General features: G+C 51.5%; 1 protein-coding gene across 6 annotated transcripts in view; it reads left to right on the top strand.

Annotated features, from left to right (window-relative positions):
- CPNE5 (copine 5) overlaps positions 1-19,002 on the top strand; it is a 97,291-nt gene that overhangs the window by 14,160 nt on the left and 64,129 nt on the right. For all 6 annotated transcript variants that reach the window (XM_050787631.1, XM_050787630.1, XM_050787626.1 and 3 more), the window contains exons 2-3: positions 3,137-3,177; positions 4,069-4,115. In XM_050787631.1, the coding sequence (XP_050643588.1) occupies positions 3,137-3,177; positions 4,069-4,115 (88 nt within the window). The remainder of the gene's footprint in view (positions 1-3,136; positions 3,178-4,068; positions 4,116-19,002) is intronic.

The raw sequence follows: 19,002 nt of genomic DNA, 5'->3' as shown, positions 1-19,002 counted from the left end.
ACACACACGCGCGCACACACACGTGCACGCACACACACACACAAACACACACGTATCTAGGCTGACGTCCAGGGTCTCACTCTCTCCCTAGCCTGGATACGACCAGACCCGAGTTCTAGAACCACACTTGGAGGAGACCCAGACCTTGGAGGAGTCAAGTGTTGCCCCTCGGAGTCTCACAGTCCTGATTTGTAAAGGAGTTGGGAAAGGTGACCTCTGAGGTCCTCTCCAGCTTGAACATTCGAGGATTTTATGTCATTGCTGAATTTCATTATAGAATTCAAAGATAAACCTAAAGCGCTTGCTTTAGTAGAGAAGTCCCCCTCCTCCTTATCACTTTCAGTTCCTCACTGTGCCTCAGGTTCCACTACTGCAGAGTCATGTTTGGTCTCAAGGCATTTGTCCTTTGTTTAAATCAGGATAGACACCCCTATCCCCAAATTTAGCACACTTCAGGATGAGAATGTAGGCCCAGGGATGTCAGCCCGCCTCGGTGTGAATGATTGTATGTAGAAGTGGTGTCTTCAGAGAGACTGTGGTGACTTCGGAGAGACTGTAGAGTAGAGCTGTCTCCAGGGTGAGTGAAGTAGCAGCCCCTGCTGCCTACTTCTCAGAGCTGCCTTGTGTGTCGTTCATCTGATGCTGTCTGTGGAGGGCTGGGAGGTTTATCAGATGGTTTCCAGAGTGACAGCTGACTGGGAGCAGGTCTGATCTGGTGGAGGGGCTGGTTGGGGCCAGGAGAGAGGTGGTTGCCTGTGGGGTCAGGGAGGCCTAGCTTGGGGCGGCTGCCTTGGGGGAGTGGCCCCTGGATGTAGAGACTGGAGTCGGGGAGGGGTGAGAGTTCTCCAGGGACTGGTTTCCTGAAGCTGTTTGGGAATTCCTCTCTTGGGGGCATCTGTGGAAATGTGCTCAGGGACTGGAGCTGGGGGGATTCATGAATGCGATCTGGGGCTTCCCCAGGCACCAGAGGATGCCATGTGTAGGCCTCAGGTTACTGCTGCGTCTGTCTGTCTGTTGGTTGATCTTTGGCTCCCACCTTAGGGTGCGGGGCATGAGTGGTAGGGTTGATTACGGGGTCAAGTTGCCCAACAGACTGTCACTGCTGAGGGCTTTGGTGACAGTGACTCAGGGTAAGGCCTCCTTCTAGACCTTTCTGTCTCTACCACTGCTTGCCATGGGCCATGGCTGCCCTTTGCCCCTCCCTGGTCTTTCGTGTCCCCATCATGGAGGAGAAAGAGGAACAGATCCTCCTCAGGGCCTCATCTAGCTCTGACATTTGTTTGTTTTGTTTTGTTGTTGTTGCTGCTGCTGCTGCTGTTTTGAGAAAGGCTAGAGTGCAGTGGTGTGGTCTCAGCTCACTGCAACCTCCATCTCCCCGGTTCAAGTGATCCTCCTGCCTCAGGCTCCTGAGTAGCTGGGATTACAGGTGCACACCACCATGCCGGGCTAATTTTGTATTTTTAGTAGAGATGGGTTTCATCATGTTGGCCAGGCTGGTCTCGAACTCCTAACCTCAAGTGATCCACCTGCCTCAGCCTCCCAAAGTGCTGGGATTACAGGCGTGAGCCACCGTGCCCGGCCTAGCTCTGATATTTGAAGTTGGCTTTCACGAAGCAACACAGACAAGTGTTGACTGTTTCTTTTCTCTGGAAAAGCAGTTCAAGTGGCAGAGGCACCTGTGAGGGGTTTGGGAGTGGAGAAGGAAGGTGACAAGATCCCTTGGGACCTCTGGAAGGGAGGCAGGACAAGGCTGACATGGTTGGGAAAAGAACCAAGACTTGAGGGCAGTGTTGGCAGGAGCGGCCACACAGGCAGGAAGGGCTTGCCTGGCAGCTCACCAGGGGAGCAGGGAAGGGGAGACCTGGTCAGCATGGGACACATTCATGGGTAGGTCTCCTGGCGGCCCCTGGGGCTCAGTCCTTCTGGGACTTCAGAGAGACTGTAGGGCAGAGCTGTCTCCGGGGTGAGTGAAGAAGCTGAGCAGTTCGTCCTCTAGCACCTTCCTGTTGGTTGAGTGCTGCCCTTTGGGAGCATAAACTTTCCAGCTCTTTTGGACAGCCTGCCCGAGAAAGCCCTCAGGAGAGAAATAGACACAAGAGGAAACCATGGGTGTGTACAGGAACTGTGAGGGCTAAGGGGATCCAGGCAGGGCATCAACAGCCTTCAAGACTGATACTACCGTCTTGTTGCACTGATGAGGAAACAGGCTGAGAGAGGTTGAATGACTTCCCGGCCAAAGACTGCGTTTCCACTGGGATGTGTTGCTTCCTGATAGCAACAGGTCACTGTGAAACGAGGGATACCAGATGTGCAGGATATAGGCGCTTCCCCTCCACTTCCACATCTTTAAGATGGGACAACGCCTGCCCAGGACCAACCTTGAAGGGCAGCATGAGAATCGGGGAGCTCATGTTTGTAAAACAGCACACTGCCTGACCCGTCACTGGGGCTCAGTAAGTGGGAGCCTTTATTGCATGGAGGCAGGACAATGGGAGCTTAGCACCTGTTGAAAGACAGTTCTGTCCCCAAATGTTGTGTCCATCATCTTGCTGCTGTGTCGTCCAGTCTGATTATCAGGGCCATGTATTAGCCTTAGCCCTGGTCTTGACCACAGAAGGACGTTATCCAAATGAGTCTCCTTCCCCTGGGAGGTGTAATTCATTAATCCATCAGCACAGATGAGACCATCGAATAAACTGACTGTAAGTAGAGCCTTGAGAAAATGGGAGACTAGATGGATATGTTCTGATTGCTTTATTTTATTTTTTTGAGAAGCAGAGAAGTAATTAAAGGAGAGCTTCCAGAAAAGGCTAAGACATTGGGCAGTTTGGGAAATCGCCCGATGGTGAGGGGCTGTGTGACACAGGGCACCAGGGCCAGGGCACCTACCTGGAGTGCTTGTGGTGATGATGGAGGTGGGAGGTAGGGAGCTCTGCACACCTTAGGCAGGTGGGCTGAGGAACCTCCAGGGCCTGCCCAGTGCCTGGCTTTTAATGAAGTCTAATAAACGATTGTGGAACTCTTTTGCTTGAGGCAGGCCAGAGGCAGCCTCCAGGTCTCAGTAACAGCCTGAATCCCCTGAGGTCGCCTCCTCTCAGCTGGCCGTGCTAACCCCTCCTCTCTCCTCCTCTTTCAGGAACCTCTTGGACAAAGACATGTTTTCCAAGTCCGACCCACGTAAGTCCTGCTCTGACAGTAAGAACGGTAACAATAATAGTGACAACGCTATGACTAATTACAGTGGCAATGCTTGAGCCTTTACTGAGTGCTAACCATGTGCCAGGCGCCGTTCAAAGTGTGTCAAGCCTGTTTAATGTTTCGCCCATAGTGTCTGAGAAAGATTACTGCGGAGATTTGACCATTCCCAGCCCACAGGCTTGTGAAGCCTCAACACAACAGAGCAGGCTGGGAGGAGCTGGAGGTCTGGGGCCACAGGGTCCCAGAGAAACCAGTATGCCTAAGAGCTCCAATTGGCTGGCAGGTGATCTGGTGGGATGAGCACTGACTTTGGAGTTTCCAGGTTCAAGCCTTGAGCAGTGCCACCCAAGTGTGTGACCTGGATGGGTCTTTGGCCACCTCTGAGCCTCAGTTTTCCCGTCTGTAAAGTGGGACTGATGATAATCAGAGGCCTCATGAAACTGCCCTGGGCTGTAAAGGAGCAATGCGGGTTTCTGATGCTCTCCCCCACCACACCTCTGCCTGTCCTCCATCATGCCCACCTGTCTACCTGCCTCACACTTCAGACCCTTGCTGTGGCCTAGAAGCCAATGGCCCTGAGCCTCCTCCTAAAGGTTGCCCCTTCCAGGCACACCTAGTCTCCCTTCTCCAATGCAACCCCTCTGAATTGGTGTATCTAGAACCCTGTCCAGGCTTGGGGGGCCAGATTCCTAGACTCACTCACCAAGATCTCAGCCACCCCAGGAGACACCCTCTACCCCTACCCAGATCCAACAGTGCTACCCAGGCTGGGTCTGCTGAGGCGCCTGCCCATCCAGGATCCTTTTCATCTGGGACCCCTCCTTCCTCTTGGCCTGAGGTATTAATCCATTGTTTCTCCTCTCCCTACAGTGTGCGTCATGTATACCCAAGGGATGGAGAACAAGCAGTGGCGGGAGGTAGGTGCAGTCCCTTCCCACACCAGAAACACCAGCTTGTTCCTGTCTGTCTGCCTGTCTGACTCTAATTTGGGAGCAATTTCCCTGACGTGTTTCTAACTGCAGCATCTAAGCCCTGCTGAAGGCTAGCAAGGTATGCAAACCACGGAGTCCCATCCCTGTTGTTGCATGAAGAGACTGAAGATGGAGGGGATGGTTCCTGCCCTCAGGAAGCCCCAGTCTGAGGGGAGACATAGCCATGTCCTCAGGGAGTCCCAGTCTCAGGGAGATGCAAAAGGAGTCCGTGCCCATTAAGACCTTGTCTGCTGGCTGGAGGCATGAGTGCAGCTTCTAGCACCAGGCCTCATCCACAGCAACCTTCCTTCCCACGGTTTCTGACTACGGTGAGCGTGGCTTCAGTGAGGTGACTTCCCTGCTCAGAAAACTTTGTTGACTCCCTTCTGCATTGAATCAAGTCCCAGCTCCAAACCCCACCCTGGCTTCCAAAACCCACCCCAACCCAGGATGACGCCCTTTTCCAGCCTCATCTCATTTCCAATTCCCTCCCCACCCCCACTCCATGTGCCTTTTGTCCCTTGTAACAGGGAGTAGGGGGAGAGGGCTGACTTAAAGGGCCCACTCCCAAGAATGGCAGGGACATTTGTGAGGTGAGTGGGGTCTCCTAGATACCCTCACTCTATTCCCCACCCCGCGGCCAGAGGAATCCTATTAAAATCCAGGTCAAATTCTGTCTCTTTTCTGCTCAGAGCCTTCCTGTGGCTCCCATCATGCAAAACCACTGTGCCTTCATGGCCTCCAGTCCCCACACGTTGTGACTTCCTTTCCCTGCCGACCTAATCTCCTGACGCTGAGCCCCTCCCCACTTCAGTCACACGGCCCCTCCCGCCTCAGGGCCTTTTCACCTGCTCTTCCTTTTTCCTGGAGTGCTCTTTTCCCGCATGGCTTAGTGGCCCTTCCATGCTTCCCTAAGGTTTTAACTCAGATGTCACCCTGTGGAGGCCTCCTCTGGCCACCCTGTCTGACGTTCCAACCTTCCAACACTTCTTATTCCTCTTCACTGGTTTTTATTTGAGACAGGGTCTTCCTCTGTCGCCTAGGCTGGAGTGCAGTGGTGTGATCACGACTCACTGCAGCTTCAAACTCCTGGGCTCAAACGATCCTCCGGCCTCAGCTTCAGGTATTTAGGACTGCAGGCACATGCCACCATACCTGGCTAATTAAAAAAAAATTTTTTTTTTTCTTTTGTAGATATGAGGTCTTAGCATGTGTCCAGGCTGGTCTGGAACTCCTGGACTCAAGCAATCCTCCTGCCTTTGCCTCCCAAACTGCTGGGATTACAGACATATGCCACCCTGCCAGGCTGCTTATTTATCTTGTTTATCATGTTGTCATGTGTCAGCTCCATGAGGGCAGAGATTTTCATCTGCAGTATTCACTACTACATTCGGAGCACCTAGAACAGTCCAGCACACAGTAGGTGCTTAATACATGGTTGTTTAAAAAATGAATGGATTAGGAATTAGCCAGGCGTGGTGGCGCATGCCTGTAGTCCCAGCTCTTTGGGAAGCTGAGGCAGGAGAATTGCTTGGACCTGGGAGGCGGAGGTTGCAGTGAGCCAAGATTGAACCACTGCACTCCAGCCTGGGCGACAGAGCGAGACTCCATCTCAAAAAAAAAAAAAAAAAAAAAGAATGGATTAGGAAAGGGAGCTGGGCCTACAGAGGCTGACAAGGCCATGGTGGCTGTTGCCACATTGCTACCTCTGCCTCCTCCCTCCCTCACTGAGTTCTCGCGGGAGAATGTTTTCAGGTGAAAAGAGGAAACAGAGGAAGGGGAACTGGGTGAGGATGCGGGGTCATGGGAGCCTCTAGCTCCTGTTTGAACAACAAAACCTCCCTCCTTTCTCTTGGAGAAGAGGATCTGGCTGAGCAAGGACAAGGTTGAAGTCCAGGAGGTGAGGGGCCGAGGGAGGAATGTTGTTTTCTTCCACGGTGGGAGGTGGGGTGCGCTTGCTGGGCGGCAGAGCTGAAGCTGGCTTGCAGGGGCCTTCATGGCTGCCTGAGCTGGCTGGAGATTGCACTTGCTCCAGGTGATCAGAAGAGGCACCAGAATGGGGGGAAGAGGTGATTTACCCAAAGGTGTGGCCCTATTGGCCTTGGCAGCCCCACCCCATGCCCATCTCCACTGACTCCTGGGAGGGAGGCTGGTGGGCTCCTGATAGAGACTCTGCCTGGGGTCTCCACTAAGAGATGGGTAGGAGGCAGCTGTGAAGAACAGAAGGATGCAGGCTTGTCCCCAGGGTCCAAGGAAAGGGGAAGGGAGGGGGACAGTGCACAAAATGACCGATGCCGAGAGCCTGAGGGTGAGGAGGCCTTCCCAGACTTAATAAAGGCTTAATAAAGTCTTAAATCAAGTCTGAGTGACACTTCAGTAACCCAGGCTTTGTTAATGAATTTCCCTTCTTCGTTGGTGGACTGGCCGGAACTGTCTCCCTCTGCCCCCGGTCCCCAGACTTGGTGGGACCAAGAGGTTGAAAGGGGTGAATTTTATTCATGAAACATGTGGGAAGTTCATCTGTAAAACAAATACAAAAAAGAAAGAAAGAAAACATGTGGGGGCCGGGCTCAGTGGCTCACACCTGTAATCCTAGCACTGTGGGAGGCAGAGGTGGGCGCATCACTTGAGGTCAGGAATTCAGGACTCGCCTGGACAACATGGAGAAAGCCCATCTCTACTAAAAATACAAAAATTAGCTGGGTGTGGCCCATGCCTGTAGTTCCAGCTACTTGGGAGGCTGAAGCAGGAGAATTGCTTGAACCCGGGAGGCGGAGGTTGCAGTGAGCTGAGATCGCGCCACTGCACTCCAGCCTGGGTGACAGAGCAAGATCCTTCTCAAAGCAAAAACATTGCCATTGCACCTGTAATCCCAGCTACTCCGGAGACTGAGACACGAGAATCGCTTGAACCCAAGAGGCAGAGGTTGCAGTGAGACAAGATCGCGCCACTGCACTCCAGCCTGGGTGACAGAGCGAGATCCTGTCTCAGAAAAAACAAAAACAAAAACAAAAAAATGTGGCAAATATTTCCACAGGGGCTGGGCTAAAGTTTACTATTCCACCCTGTCCAAGAGTCTATGCCAATTTAAGCATAAACCAGATTGCTAGGGAAACATTTAGCCTGCTTAAGTGAACTACTTACTTTTGAGGCCTTTTGGCTGCGCTTCATAGAAACGAGGAATGTGTTAATGTCTTCGTGATTCTTGAAGGAAAGTCTGGAAGGGCTCTTCAGAAGGGCACTCTTTGGCGAGCCATTAATTACATTCTGTAATTGAGAGTTGTCTCCATTTGGTTGAGGGTTTCTAATTATTCAAGTCACATCTTGTTACTACACCCGCCGCAGGGTGGAGTAGAGGCAAGACCGGTGGCCTTGGTGTGCAATACACCTGTGCTTGCTCCTGACTCCAGCCCTTTCTGGAGGTGGGACCTAGAGCAAGTTACTTAACCTCTCTGCACCTCAGTTTCCACATCTGGCATCAGAGGGTAACTCCTGCCTTATAGGCCTATAGTGAGGGTGAAACGAGATGACGGAAGTAAAGTGCCTTGGTGCATGGTCAGTGCTTAGTAAATATTCATTATACAGCATCATCCAAAGTGTTTGGGGCCTTGCTAGTTGCTCTTCCCATCTCAGTTAATATTTGCAACAGAAAGCATTTATGAAGTGCCAGGCAATATACCAGGGGCTGGGGAAGATAGGGAGATGGGTCAAAAGAACAGAGCATCACCAAATGTATGAATTGGAACTAGATATGCAGCCTGGGAGGGGAGATGCATGTGGATGAACAATCCTAATAGGAAATGATGAGAAGGGAAGTATGGATGGAAGAAAATGGGAATTCAGGGAGGGAAAGTCGCAGCCGGAAGGCCACGTTCAACTAAGGCATTTTGACAGGTCATTTGGATTTTTTTTAATGGAATTTGAGCCCAAATACAAGCCATTTGCCTGGGGTGCATGATGTGGAGCAGAGGAGGTATGGGTTGGAAGGAACTTTCAGGATCATCTGGCTCAACCTCCTCATTCTACAGATGGGGCAGGACTGGCCTCAGTCTGTGGAGAAGCTGAGTTGAGCTGGGTTTCAGGTTTCAGTGATGTGTGAAAACCCAGGGGCCCAGTAGCATCCTGCACTGTTGAGGGATGTAATAAAGGGGTGGATAGGGTTCAAGGAAATCAATGAAAGACGGTGAGTCTCAAGGGTAGCAATAGGAGGGAGCCATTACTACTCCAGGCCTGGGGAGGAAGGGGAATCCTGGTTTCTGGAACCCCAAGGGACTTCCAAACAGGACCAGGAGCCCCAGTGGAGGGACGTAGTCAACTCAGGCAACCTCATTCTCTTCCTGCCCTCCTATCTCCTGCTGGTGCCTCCCATTGGTGGAACCTCACTAGGAGACCTAGGGCCAACAGATCACTGGGGCAGTCAACTTGGGTCAGCCTTCCTGGGCACAGAGCAGTGTGGGGAAAGGCCGGGAGTGGAACCAGAGGGGCCAACGGAGGCCGTCCAGCACAGACAGAGGAGCATGGCTGGTGTTCAGGGTGTGAGGCTTGCAAGATAGAGGAAGAGTCAATACAGGGAGTTCATGGATGTCAGGCTGAGGACAGCTGGAGTTGTAGAGTGAGAATATCAGAACAGAAGGGTCTGTAAAAATCAAGGAGGCTGACCTCATTTATGAGAGGTGAGCAGGACCCATGCCCAGACTCCAGGAGTGAAGATGGCAGAGCTCAGCCACATGGGCCACCCCTAGGGCACATGCTGTTTCACACAGCTTTATTTATTTATTTATTTTTGAGTGAAGTTTCATTCCTTTTGCCCAGGCTGGAGTGCAATAGCATGATCTCGGCTCACTGCAACCTCTGCCTCCCAGGTTCAAATGATTCTCCTGCCTCAGCCTCCTGGGTAGCTGGGATTACAGCTGTGCACCACCATGCTCAGCTAATTTTGTATTTTTAGTAGAGACAGGGTTTCACCATATTGGCTGGGCTGGTCTTGAAATACTGACCTCAGATGATCCATCCACCTCAGCCTCCCAAAGTGCTGGGATTACAGGTGTAAGCCACCACACTCGGCCTTCACACAGCTTTTTGTGGAGAAAGGAAGATGCATTTAAACATACTGGGGAGAGCCTAGCCAACATGGCAAAACCCCATCCCTACTGAAAATATAAAAATTAGACGGGCATGGTGACGCACACTTGTGGTCCCAGCTACTTGGGAGGCTGAGTCAGGAGAATCGCTTGAACCCAGGAGACAGAGGTTGCAGTAATCCTAGATTGCACCACTGCTCTCCAGCCTGGGCAACAGAACGCGACCCTGTCTTGAAAGCAAACAAACATACTGGGGATGGCAGAGGGGCTGTAATTCCTTGCTTGATTCTCTGTGCGACCCACAGAGGAAAGTATCAGAAATGGAGAATGAAAGAAAAGTCCAGATTGTATCTATGGAGCTGCCCCTGGATGGAAGACTGCCCTTGCAAATAAACAGGAACCATTCCCGCCACTCCTCCATCTAGTTCATTGCCCTTCAGGAACAAATCACCTCTCTGTTACCAGAATCTTGGCCGAGATATAATAATCCTGTGATCGGTGGTGGGGGGAGTCAAGTGCAGGCACAGCACTTTCTCTGTAGCGGGGTTTGCATGAGGCTGCAGATAAGCCAGTCCCGGGAGGGATGAAATCTGCTCTCGTGGCCCCTGGCTGCTGGCTTTCAGCTGGTTTTAACCATTTGGATCATTTTTATGCCTTCTGAGAAAGCTCCATCTTCCCAGCACCTAAATATGTCACCGCATTTCATGAAAATTGACTCAAGATGTAATTTTAGCCTAGAAAATCAAGCACTGTTTGCATCGAGGCGGGCCAGGGCCTGCTGCATGTCCTGGGGAAGGTGGGATGGCCGGGTGGGAAGAGTCCCAGAAATGCTCTCACTGGGAAGAGGGACACGAGAGGGAACCTTTCTAGGCTCCCCATTTGAAAAGTGGGTATGGAGATACCTACCCCTCCCTTACCAGGCCGCTGTCTTGGCTGAGGGCCTGTTGGAAAAAGAAATGGGAGTCACAGAATCTTAGGGTGTCCGGCAGATCGCCCCATACCACTGCAGTCATGTGGCCCCAGCCACCACACCCACATGTCCCTGCCAAAGCGCTCAGTCTCTTTTTTGAGCAAAATTATCCTGTTTAACTTTTCACCAGCAGCTGAGATTGATGGTTCATCTCTAAATATTCTGAACCATCTTCCTCGGGGCAACTTGACGTGTGTCTTCGAGCATGTGTTGGGCACCGTCTCAGTCTTTTCAGGCTGCTATAACAAAAATACCATAAACTGGGTAGCTTATGACCAACAGAAATTTATTTGCACAGTTCTGGAGGCCAGTAAGTCCAATATCAAGGCACCAGCAAATTCAATGTCTGGTGAGGGCCGGTTCCATCTTGCTGTGTCCTCACATGGTAGGAGGGACGAACACACTCTAATCCCATTCATGAGGGCTCTGCCCTCCTGACCTAATCACTTCCCCAAAGCCTCACCTCTGAATACCATCACAATGAGGTAAGAATTTCAACATGGATTTCAGAGGGACACAAACATTCAGACTACAGCAGGCACCTACTATGTGCCGGGGAATGAATGTTGGGGGTGCAAAGGGGGACCAGACACTGCCTACAACCGGAGGAGCTCACTTTCAACCCAGGGAGATGATACCAACAACAGTAATGATAATGGCAAACATGCGACAGTAATGTGCCGGACACTGTTCTGTTCTTTTTGAGATGGCGTCTTGCTATGTTGCCCAGGCTGGAGTACAATGGCACAATCACTGCGCACTGCAACCTCCACCTCCCGGGTTCAAGCGAGTCTCCTGCCTCAGCCTCCTGAGTAGCTGGGATTACAGGTGTGCACCACCACGCCCGACTAATTTTGTATTTTTAGTAGAGATGGGGTTGGTTTCAGGCTGGTCTTGAACTCCTGACCTTCAGTGATCCACCTGCCTCGGCCTCCCAAAGTGCTGGAATTGCAGGCGTGAGCCATCGTGCCCGACCATAGACACTGTTCTAAGTACTTTATCTGCATTAACTCAATGAATCCTCACAACAATCCTATGAAGGAGGTATTATTATTATTGGCCCCGTTTAACAGAGGAGGAAACTGAAGCTTTTTATATCACTGTTTCCTGTCCCTTTACCAACCTGAGCACTCCTCCTGGACAGCATGTGTCCCCGCCATCCCCTTCTGCAGCCCAGAGCATCATGGGCTGGCTCCCTCCACACAGGGGCTCGCCCTAGATCCTCACTGTCCTCCCTGCTGGCCTCTGCATGTTATGTGTCTGCTTCTGAGGATTGCACATCTAGCGACACTATCTGGTATCCCGCTGATCTTTTGGCAGGTGTTTTTGACTTAATTCCTATTGAGTTTGGGGACTTCTGTGTCTTTCTCCATGAGTTGCTGTCCAAATAGCATTGCCAAGTTCCCTACCTCGGACTTGGCAATGAGTTTTTGAACCTAAATCTGTGATTTCACATTTATTGCCTCATGTGTCGTTTGTTGGATTCAGTCCGTTGTTACAGTTTATGGAGACCAAGGTGGATTACGATTGTTCATTCAGCATCTTGGTCATGCCTCTTGGTCCTGGGTCAGCTGTAGTCCTCACCCACACAGATGACAAGGAATTGAATGGGATGGAGTGCTGGGTTCCTCCACTAGAGACCTTTTCCCAGATTGACCTCAGTTTTTTAATTGACCTTTGGGGTGGGTCGTTCAGTTACCTATGTGTGTATTTTCCCATTTGGTCCCTAAAGACATCATGAATAACAGTCAAATGCATTTGTCAGATGAGGCCTGAACTTGATGTCCAAAACCCTGGGTTTTCATACCAGCTCTGACATTTACTAACTGTGTGACCTAGGTGAGTTATTTATCTTCTCAAGTCTCAGCTTACTAATCTATAAAATGAGGCTGAGAGACCTTCGTGGGTAGACTAAGGTAATGCTTGTGAAAATGCCTGGAAATATTAACTGCAATCTACCATTGACCTGGGCTCTCCATCACAGTGGGAAAGGCCACCCTTGGAGGTCCTGTGAACTAAGCCAACCCTGGTGGCACTGGAGCTGCGGCCTGAGTGGTGCCATGCATCATTCTGAGGGGCAGGGTGCTCTAGGTGGAGGGAACAGCGAGTGCAAAGGCCCTGAGGCGGGAGCAAGCTTACAGCATTTCAAGGACAAAAACAAGGCTGGTGTAGTTTGAGTGGTATGAACAATGAAGACAGTGGGCAATACAGTCACAGAGGTCATCAGTTTCAGATCCTGTAGAGGCCATAGAAAGAGTTCCAATACTGATCTAAGTGTGATGCTAAGCTATTTGAAGGTTTTATTTTGTTTTGTTTGAGATGGAGTCTTGCTCTGTTGCCCAGGCTGGAGTGCAGTGGCTCGATCTCGGCTCACTGAAACCTCTTCCTCCCGGGTTCAAGTGATTCTCCTGCCTCAGCCTCCCAAGTAGCTGGGACTATAGGCATGCGCCACCATGCCCGGCTAATTTTTGTATTTTTAGTAGAGGCGGAGTTTCACCATGTTGGGCAGGCTGGTCTTAAACTCCTGACCTCAGGTGACCCTCCCACCTCAGTATCCCAAAGTGCTGGGATTACAGGTGTGAGCCACCACGCCTGGCCTATTTAAGGGTTTTAAGCAGGGGAGTGATGCAGCCTGGTTTATGGTTCAGAAAGACAGCCCTGGCCACTGTGTGCAGAGTGGACTGCAGGGGAAAGGGCAGAAGCAGGAAGATAATTTGCAGTCTTGTGGAGGTTTTGGAATAAGACTGTGGTGGGCAAGGACACTGGGGATCCAGTTTGTTGAATGCCAAGAGTTTAAATCTGAAATGAAATAGCCCTCTGCCTGCCAGGCCTTGAGCCCAATTTAGGCTCCCTGTTGACCTGGCCTTGGTCATTCCACATAGACCATAATCTAAAGATATAAAGGAATGAGTGGACCATCAGCATTGCTAAGGCACAAAGCGGAAGGCAGGCCTCTCAAAGAGGTGGACTCCAAGGCAAGCTTGGGGTTGTCTTTCTGGACTCTCCGCTTTTTGCAGAGAAGTCTGCCTCTGCAAAGAGAGGTCCCTCCTGAGCCTTAGGTCACTTGGAAAGCCTTTAGTGGCCTTCGCTTTTGTCATGCAGCTGAATTTTCAGGGCTCTGACTCCCTGTGATCGGGGTTAGGCAGTCTAAGACCAAAGCTTTACTTTAGGGACTAGATGGGTCTATGGGCACCAACTCACAGTCTTAGGGTTAGGGCTTTAAAACCTGCTTTGGCACAGTGAGGTGCTGTCTGGGATGTCCCTTCGAATCCTGACTTTGCCACTTTCTCCTTAACCTCTCTCTGAGCCTTGGTTTTTTTCATCAGTAAAATGGGATCCCAATGCCTGCTTAGTGGACTGTGGTAGGGACCACATGGCAGAATCACTTAGCAGTGCCTGCCTGTGCTCAGGACTTGTAAACATTCTTTTTATTATTATACAGTACCATCAGGCAAGCTGTAAAGAGGCTGTATCCCCTTTCCTGCCCCTCCTTAAATAAGAGGGTGACTGACATGCCTTCTACCCTGTACAGTCTCCACATCAGCAGCACCCCATTGTCTCCCTTGGCCCTCACCACACCCAGATGAGGAAGCAGAGCTCAGAGGGATCCTGGCTTCGCCCAGCAACTCAGCTAGAAAGTGGCAGAGCCAGGATGTGAATGTGGTTTTCCAAGTCGGGGTCCCTGGTTTTCTCCTCTGCCCAGGCCACTGACTTTCAAAGTGGGCTTCTCTTGTTTGTTTGTTTGTTTTTGAGACGGAGTCTCACTCTGTCGCCCAGGCCGGAGTGCAGTGACACAATCTCGGCTCACTGCAACCTCCACCTCCTGGGTCCAAGCAATTCTCCTGCCTCAGCCTCCCGAGTCGCTGGGATTACAGGCACACACCGCTACCCCTCGGCTAATTTTTGTATTTTTAGTAGAGACGGAGTTTCACCATGTTGGCCAGGCTGGTCTCGAACTCCTGAGCTCAGGAGATCCACCTGCCTTGGCCTCCCAAAGTGCTGGGATTACAGGCATGAGCCACTGCACCTAGCCCAAAGTGTGCTTTTCTATCCCCAGGATTTGAGGGTGGCAGCTCCAGGACCAACTGTGAATGTGTGTGTAGCTCCTGCCTCCCTTTCCTCCTTCAAGCAGAGGTGTTCATTATTTCTGGGTAATACATTAGACATGAGCCTGAGATTTCATTTGAAGAAAGGAGTTGGCTTTTCTAGTAAACCCTGAGTTCTAGGCCAGGTCCCCTGGTGGCTGATAGATCTGCTTGCTTTTCAGTGTTAGTGTCCAGGTGCACTTTAGAGTTGTGGCTGAGCTGTTGAAAGTGTGCACTCCAAAGTCAAGTTTAAAAATGGGCCTGCCACCTGCCCAGCTGGGGGATCTCGGCTGGTGCTTAGGCTCACAAGCCTGCTGTGAGGAGTAAATAAGCTAATTCGTGTAAAGTGCCTGGCCTGCAGAAAAAGCTCAATAATGGCTCTTCTTATAAGAAGCCCTAAGTGAGAAACCAGTGCTTTATCTGGAGGAAGGAACCATTGACAGTATCATTTCAGACATCGTGATGCCATTGGGCAGGAGCTATCAATGTTTTGGGGTGAGCTGGGGGACAAGTCCCAGGACCCCCTCGATGATGCTTGCCTTCCTTTAGGGTGGGGACTGCTCAGGCCTCCCACCCTCTACAGTCAGACCCGGGGCTAGAAGGCTGGGGGTGGGGACAGGGCGGTGGAGAGTTTTGTCGGTAGCTTGGCAGCCAGGCTCATTGGCAAAGGGTCATTCCCCCAGGAGCTGGGATGATTGAACAGATTATCTGAAACAATGGCTAATTAGGAACTAAGCTTCTTGGCAGGAAGTCTTTCATTCTAAGCTTGGTAAAGTTTCACAACCTACCCTGGTCGCTGGGCAAGATACCGAGATATGGAGGCTTCTCTGTCCAGGCCTGAGAACAGGGAGGCCTTTAGAGCCTGGGCTCCCCTAACTCAGGGTCCCTGTCTCCACCTCTGCCCTGCCTTACCTGGAAGCCATAACAAAACAGGCAGCCATTTGGGAGGTCACCGGGCCAAATAAAGGAAAGGTGCCAAGGTCATGGCTCACTCCCTGTGATTTTAGGCAAGCCCCATCTCTCTCTGGACCTGGTTTTCCTCACTGCAACAAGGAGGGGTGGCCACAGAATTCTGGACTCCTTCAGTGACAGAACCAGAGAGAACCTTCCAGACCCAAGATGGTGGCCCGCCTGGCATGGCCAGATCCTCCGTGCTCCTCCAAATCCCCAGGCCCTCCTTTCCTGTCCCCAGATCTCAAGCCACTCTTCCCAGCCCCTGGGCTCCCCCACCTGGCTCCTGTTCCCAGGGCCAGCCTTGGAAAGCACATTCCCTTTTTCCGTTTCTATTTGAGTCAGGTAGCTTTCTGGCCTCTAATTTTAATCCTGGTGAACATGATTCATGAGGGGCCAGGGCTGGGCTCTGCAGCCAGGCTTTTAGAATCCCCAATTAAGGAGCCATCAATAATATATGAAAAGATCACAGGGAGTTACAGCTGGGGAAAGGTGAGAAGCTTGTGAGGTGGAGAGCAGTCTGTCAGCTCCAGCCTCCTATCCCACTGGCACAGCCCCTGGGGGCTTTGCAGCTGGGGGATGGCTCCGAAGCTCCATCCAGTTGTAATTTGTAAAAAGGCAAGAGCTGCCTAAATCCAGGCCTGTGAAGATTGTTCAGGCTTGCGGTGAGCCACCAATGCAGGCCTGAGGTAGGGGCTGTGGTGAGCACGAGGGATGCTCTGCCTTTCTCACTCCTGCGAGTCCTGGCCCTTCCTCACCCACCATGGGTTGCCTCTGGGAGGGCTTCTCTGGCCTCCAAGAGCTCTGTTCCTTCATCGGTCAAGTGTGGATGATAATAATTTCATCTCCACGGGGTCATTGGAGGGGTTAAATGAGATCGTGGATGTGTGGAAGTGTTTTGAAGCTGAGAAGTCAGGATACCAAGTGGAAGGAGGAGGAGGAGGAGCGGGAGGAAGAAAGAAACCTGAGCAGGAGTGTCCCCAGACTTCTGGGTGAACCAGGGCTCCACTTAGCGCTGGGAGCCCCACCGGCTGGGTTACTGTCAGCATCCGTTTTCTAATGAGCTGTGTGACCTGGTCAGAGCAGCCCCCCGCCCACCCTTTCTGCCTTTGTTTTCTTTTTCTTTTTTTTTTTTTTTTTGAGACGGAGTCTCGCGCTGTTGCCCAGGCTGGAGTGCCGTGGCCGGATCTCAGCTCACTGCAAGCTCCGCCTCCCGGGTTTATGCCATTCTCCTGCCTCAGCCTCCCGAGTAACTGGGATTACAGGCGCCCGCCAACTCACCCGGCTAGTTTTTTGTATTTTTTTAGTAGAGACGGGGTTTCACCGTGTTCGCCAGGATGGTCTCGATCTCCTGACCTCGTGATCCACCCGCCTCGGCCTCCCAAAGTGCTGGGATTACAGGCTTGAGCCACCGCGCCCGGCCTTGCCTTTGTTTTCTTTATGTTCATTGAGAGGATTTGGTTCCTTCCAGCTCTAAAATCAGGTCCTAGGTCAATTTGGGGGTTTTTTTTTTTTGGTTGTTGTTTTGGTTGTTTTTTATTGTTGTTGTTTATTTGTTTGTTTGTTTTTGAGACAGGGTCTTGCTCTGTCGCCCAGGCTGGAGTGCAGTGGCATGATCACGGCTTACTGCAGCCTCAGTCTCCTGGGCTCAATTGACCCTTCTGCCTCAGCCTCCCAAGTAGCTGGGACTACAGACGTGTGCTTCCATGCCTGGCTAGTTTTCTTATTTTTTGTAGAGATGGGGTCTCACTGTGTTGCCCAGGTTGGTCTCGAACTCCTAGGTTCAAGCGATCCTCTTGCCTCCCAAAGTGCTGGCCCAACTTGTTAATATTTTTAAAAGGAAATTGCAGGAGAGTGGAGGACTATCTCTCTCCTCTCTCTCTCTGTCAATCTCTCTCTCTCTCTCTCCTCCCCCCTCCCCTCTCTCTCTCCTGTCTCTCTGTGTGTGGGGGCTGCAGGGAAAGGGATAGAGGTTGGGCAGGGTATTAGGTCAGGGACACTCACATTATCACCTGATCTATGGGTCCACCCAGACCCACAGGAAGTGTTAACAAGGGAGCTGGCACAGTAATCCCAGAAGTTCAGAGACTGCGCTAGGGAGTAGAGAAACTACAGGGAGGAAAACTGTCAGACCTAGTCCCAGCCTCCATTCACAGCATAAGCCTCTTACAGGTTAGTTAGCACCCAGGCTTGCATGGCGATGGGAGAAGGCAGTGCTGCTCTCTGAGAGGGAGGTAGAGGGCCTGCCTCGTGGGGTCTGTGGTCCTCGAGGGAAGCAGCCCCTCCTAGAACCATGGAGCTGAGGCTGGGCAGGAGTGGGAAGAAATACCCCAACCTCTGTCTCTTCCGTCTCCCATCTGCCAGTGCCTCCCACTGGCCAAACCCCACTGGAAGCCACAGGGTGAGGAAACAATAGTGATCCTGTTCAAAGGAAAGCAATCTCCTGGAGGATGAAGATGGGAGCTGGGGTGGGCAGCAGGCAGCAGCACGAGACTCTCAGCCTCCAAATCAGCCCAGGCCCGACTGCCAGCCCCAAGAGCTCCCTGCGGGCTGGGCGCCTATGTCTCGACAGAGGCTGGCCCCTCCTGGCCCCATAGTTGGATGTGGGGCAGGAAGACCTTGCTTGCCCCACCTGGGTTCTCAACCTCAGCCCTGCTCTGGGCTTCCCTCTGAGGGCGGTCTGGTGACACAGCTGCCTACCTGCCCCATACCTCCCAGCTCTCCTGTGTGGCAGAGTCCCAGGGAGTCACCTAATTTAGTCTCCAAAGAAGTTTCAAGTCTGCCCCCACTTTGAGGGTCTCGCTAGAACTGATGGTATGTAATTAATGCTGCTTCATTGATATTCATGGAGCTTAGTCATAGAGGTTTTAGGAGCATCTTTTGGGGCATGTCAGCTTTTTCCACTGAGTTTTGTTGCCAGGGAGAGAGCCTTTCAGAAGGCAAACTCCCTCATTTCCAGGCTTCCTTCTCATTTGTACTTTTTCTTTCCTTCTGCCCAGTAAGAGGCCATCCCAGCCCCGGGAGTCAGGGAGGTCCCCTGTCACCTCCCCTGTCACTCAACCTCCTGCCTAGTTTTCATCCCTCAACCTCCCCAGTGCACACTTGCCCGCCTTCCCTAACAATTCTCTAGGGCTCTCTGCATCACATCCTGCATGCAGATCTCTGGGTATCCTTCAGCCTTTTTCATCAGAATTCCTGTGCTTACCAGTGTTTGGTGGTCTGTGAGCAAAGTGAGGATCCCTCACTCCCAGTATCCTCAGAGCCCAAAGTGTGGACAGAGGGCTCAGAAAGGCTTGGAAGCATGGACAGGCACGCCCAGGGAGCTGGCAGAATGAACAGGGCTGGCTGCGCTCCGTATTACAGGTGGTGAGGGGTTAACCCCCCTGCTCCTTCCCTAAGCAGGATTTGCTGTACAGCAGTTAGATTGCATGCCTTCCTGTGGTTCCCAATGCTCGGGTGCTAATATCTCATCTCTCCAAGTCCCTTCTGGCTTGAAAACTCTATAAGTCTATGTAGAATGAAATACAGCCGCCAAATTGATTTTTTTTCAATGTCTCTTCAGTTGTGTTTCTGCCATCATTAATGGGGTGTACATTGGGCCTGACGGGACCTGGTGGCTTCTCAGATTTTAAAATCCAAGTTTTAGCATTTTTTTCCCCTTTGTTATTCATCCAAGTAATGAAGGCTATAAAACATCTCCAGTAAGTCCCCAGATTGTGGATTTGGCGGTTGTTTGTGATCTGCAT

This window comes from Macaca thibetana, chromosome 4 (assembly GCF_024542745.1).
Source record: "Macaca thibetana thibetana isolate TM-01 chromosome 4, ASM2454274v1, whole genome shotgun sequence".
In the NCBI taxonomy this organism is placed as follows: Eukaryota; Metazoa; Chordata; class Mammalia; order Primates; family Cercopithecidae; genus Macaca; species Macaca thibetana.
Note: the sequence above shows the minus strand (reverse complement) of the source record. Positions and strands in the feature narration are given on the sequence as shown.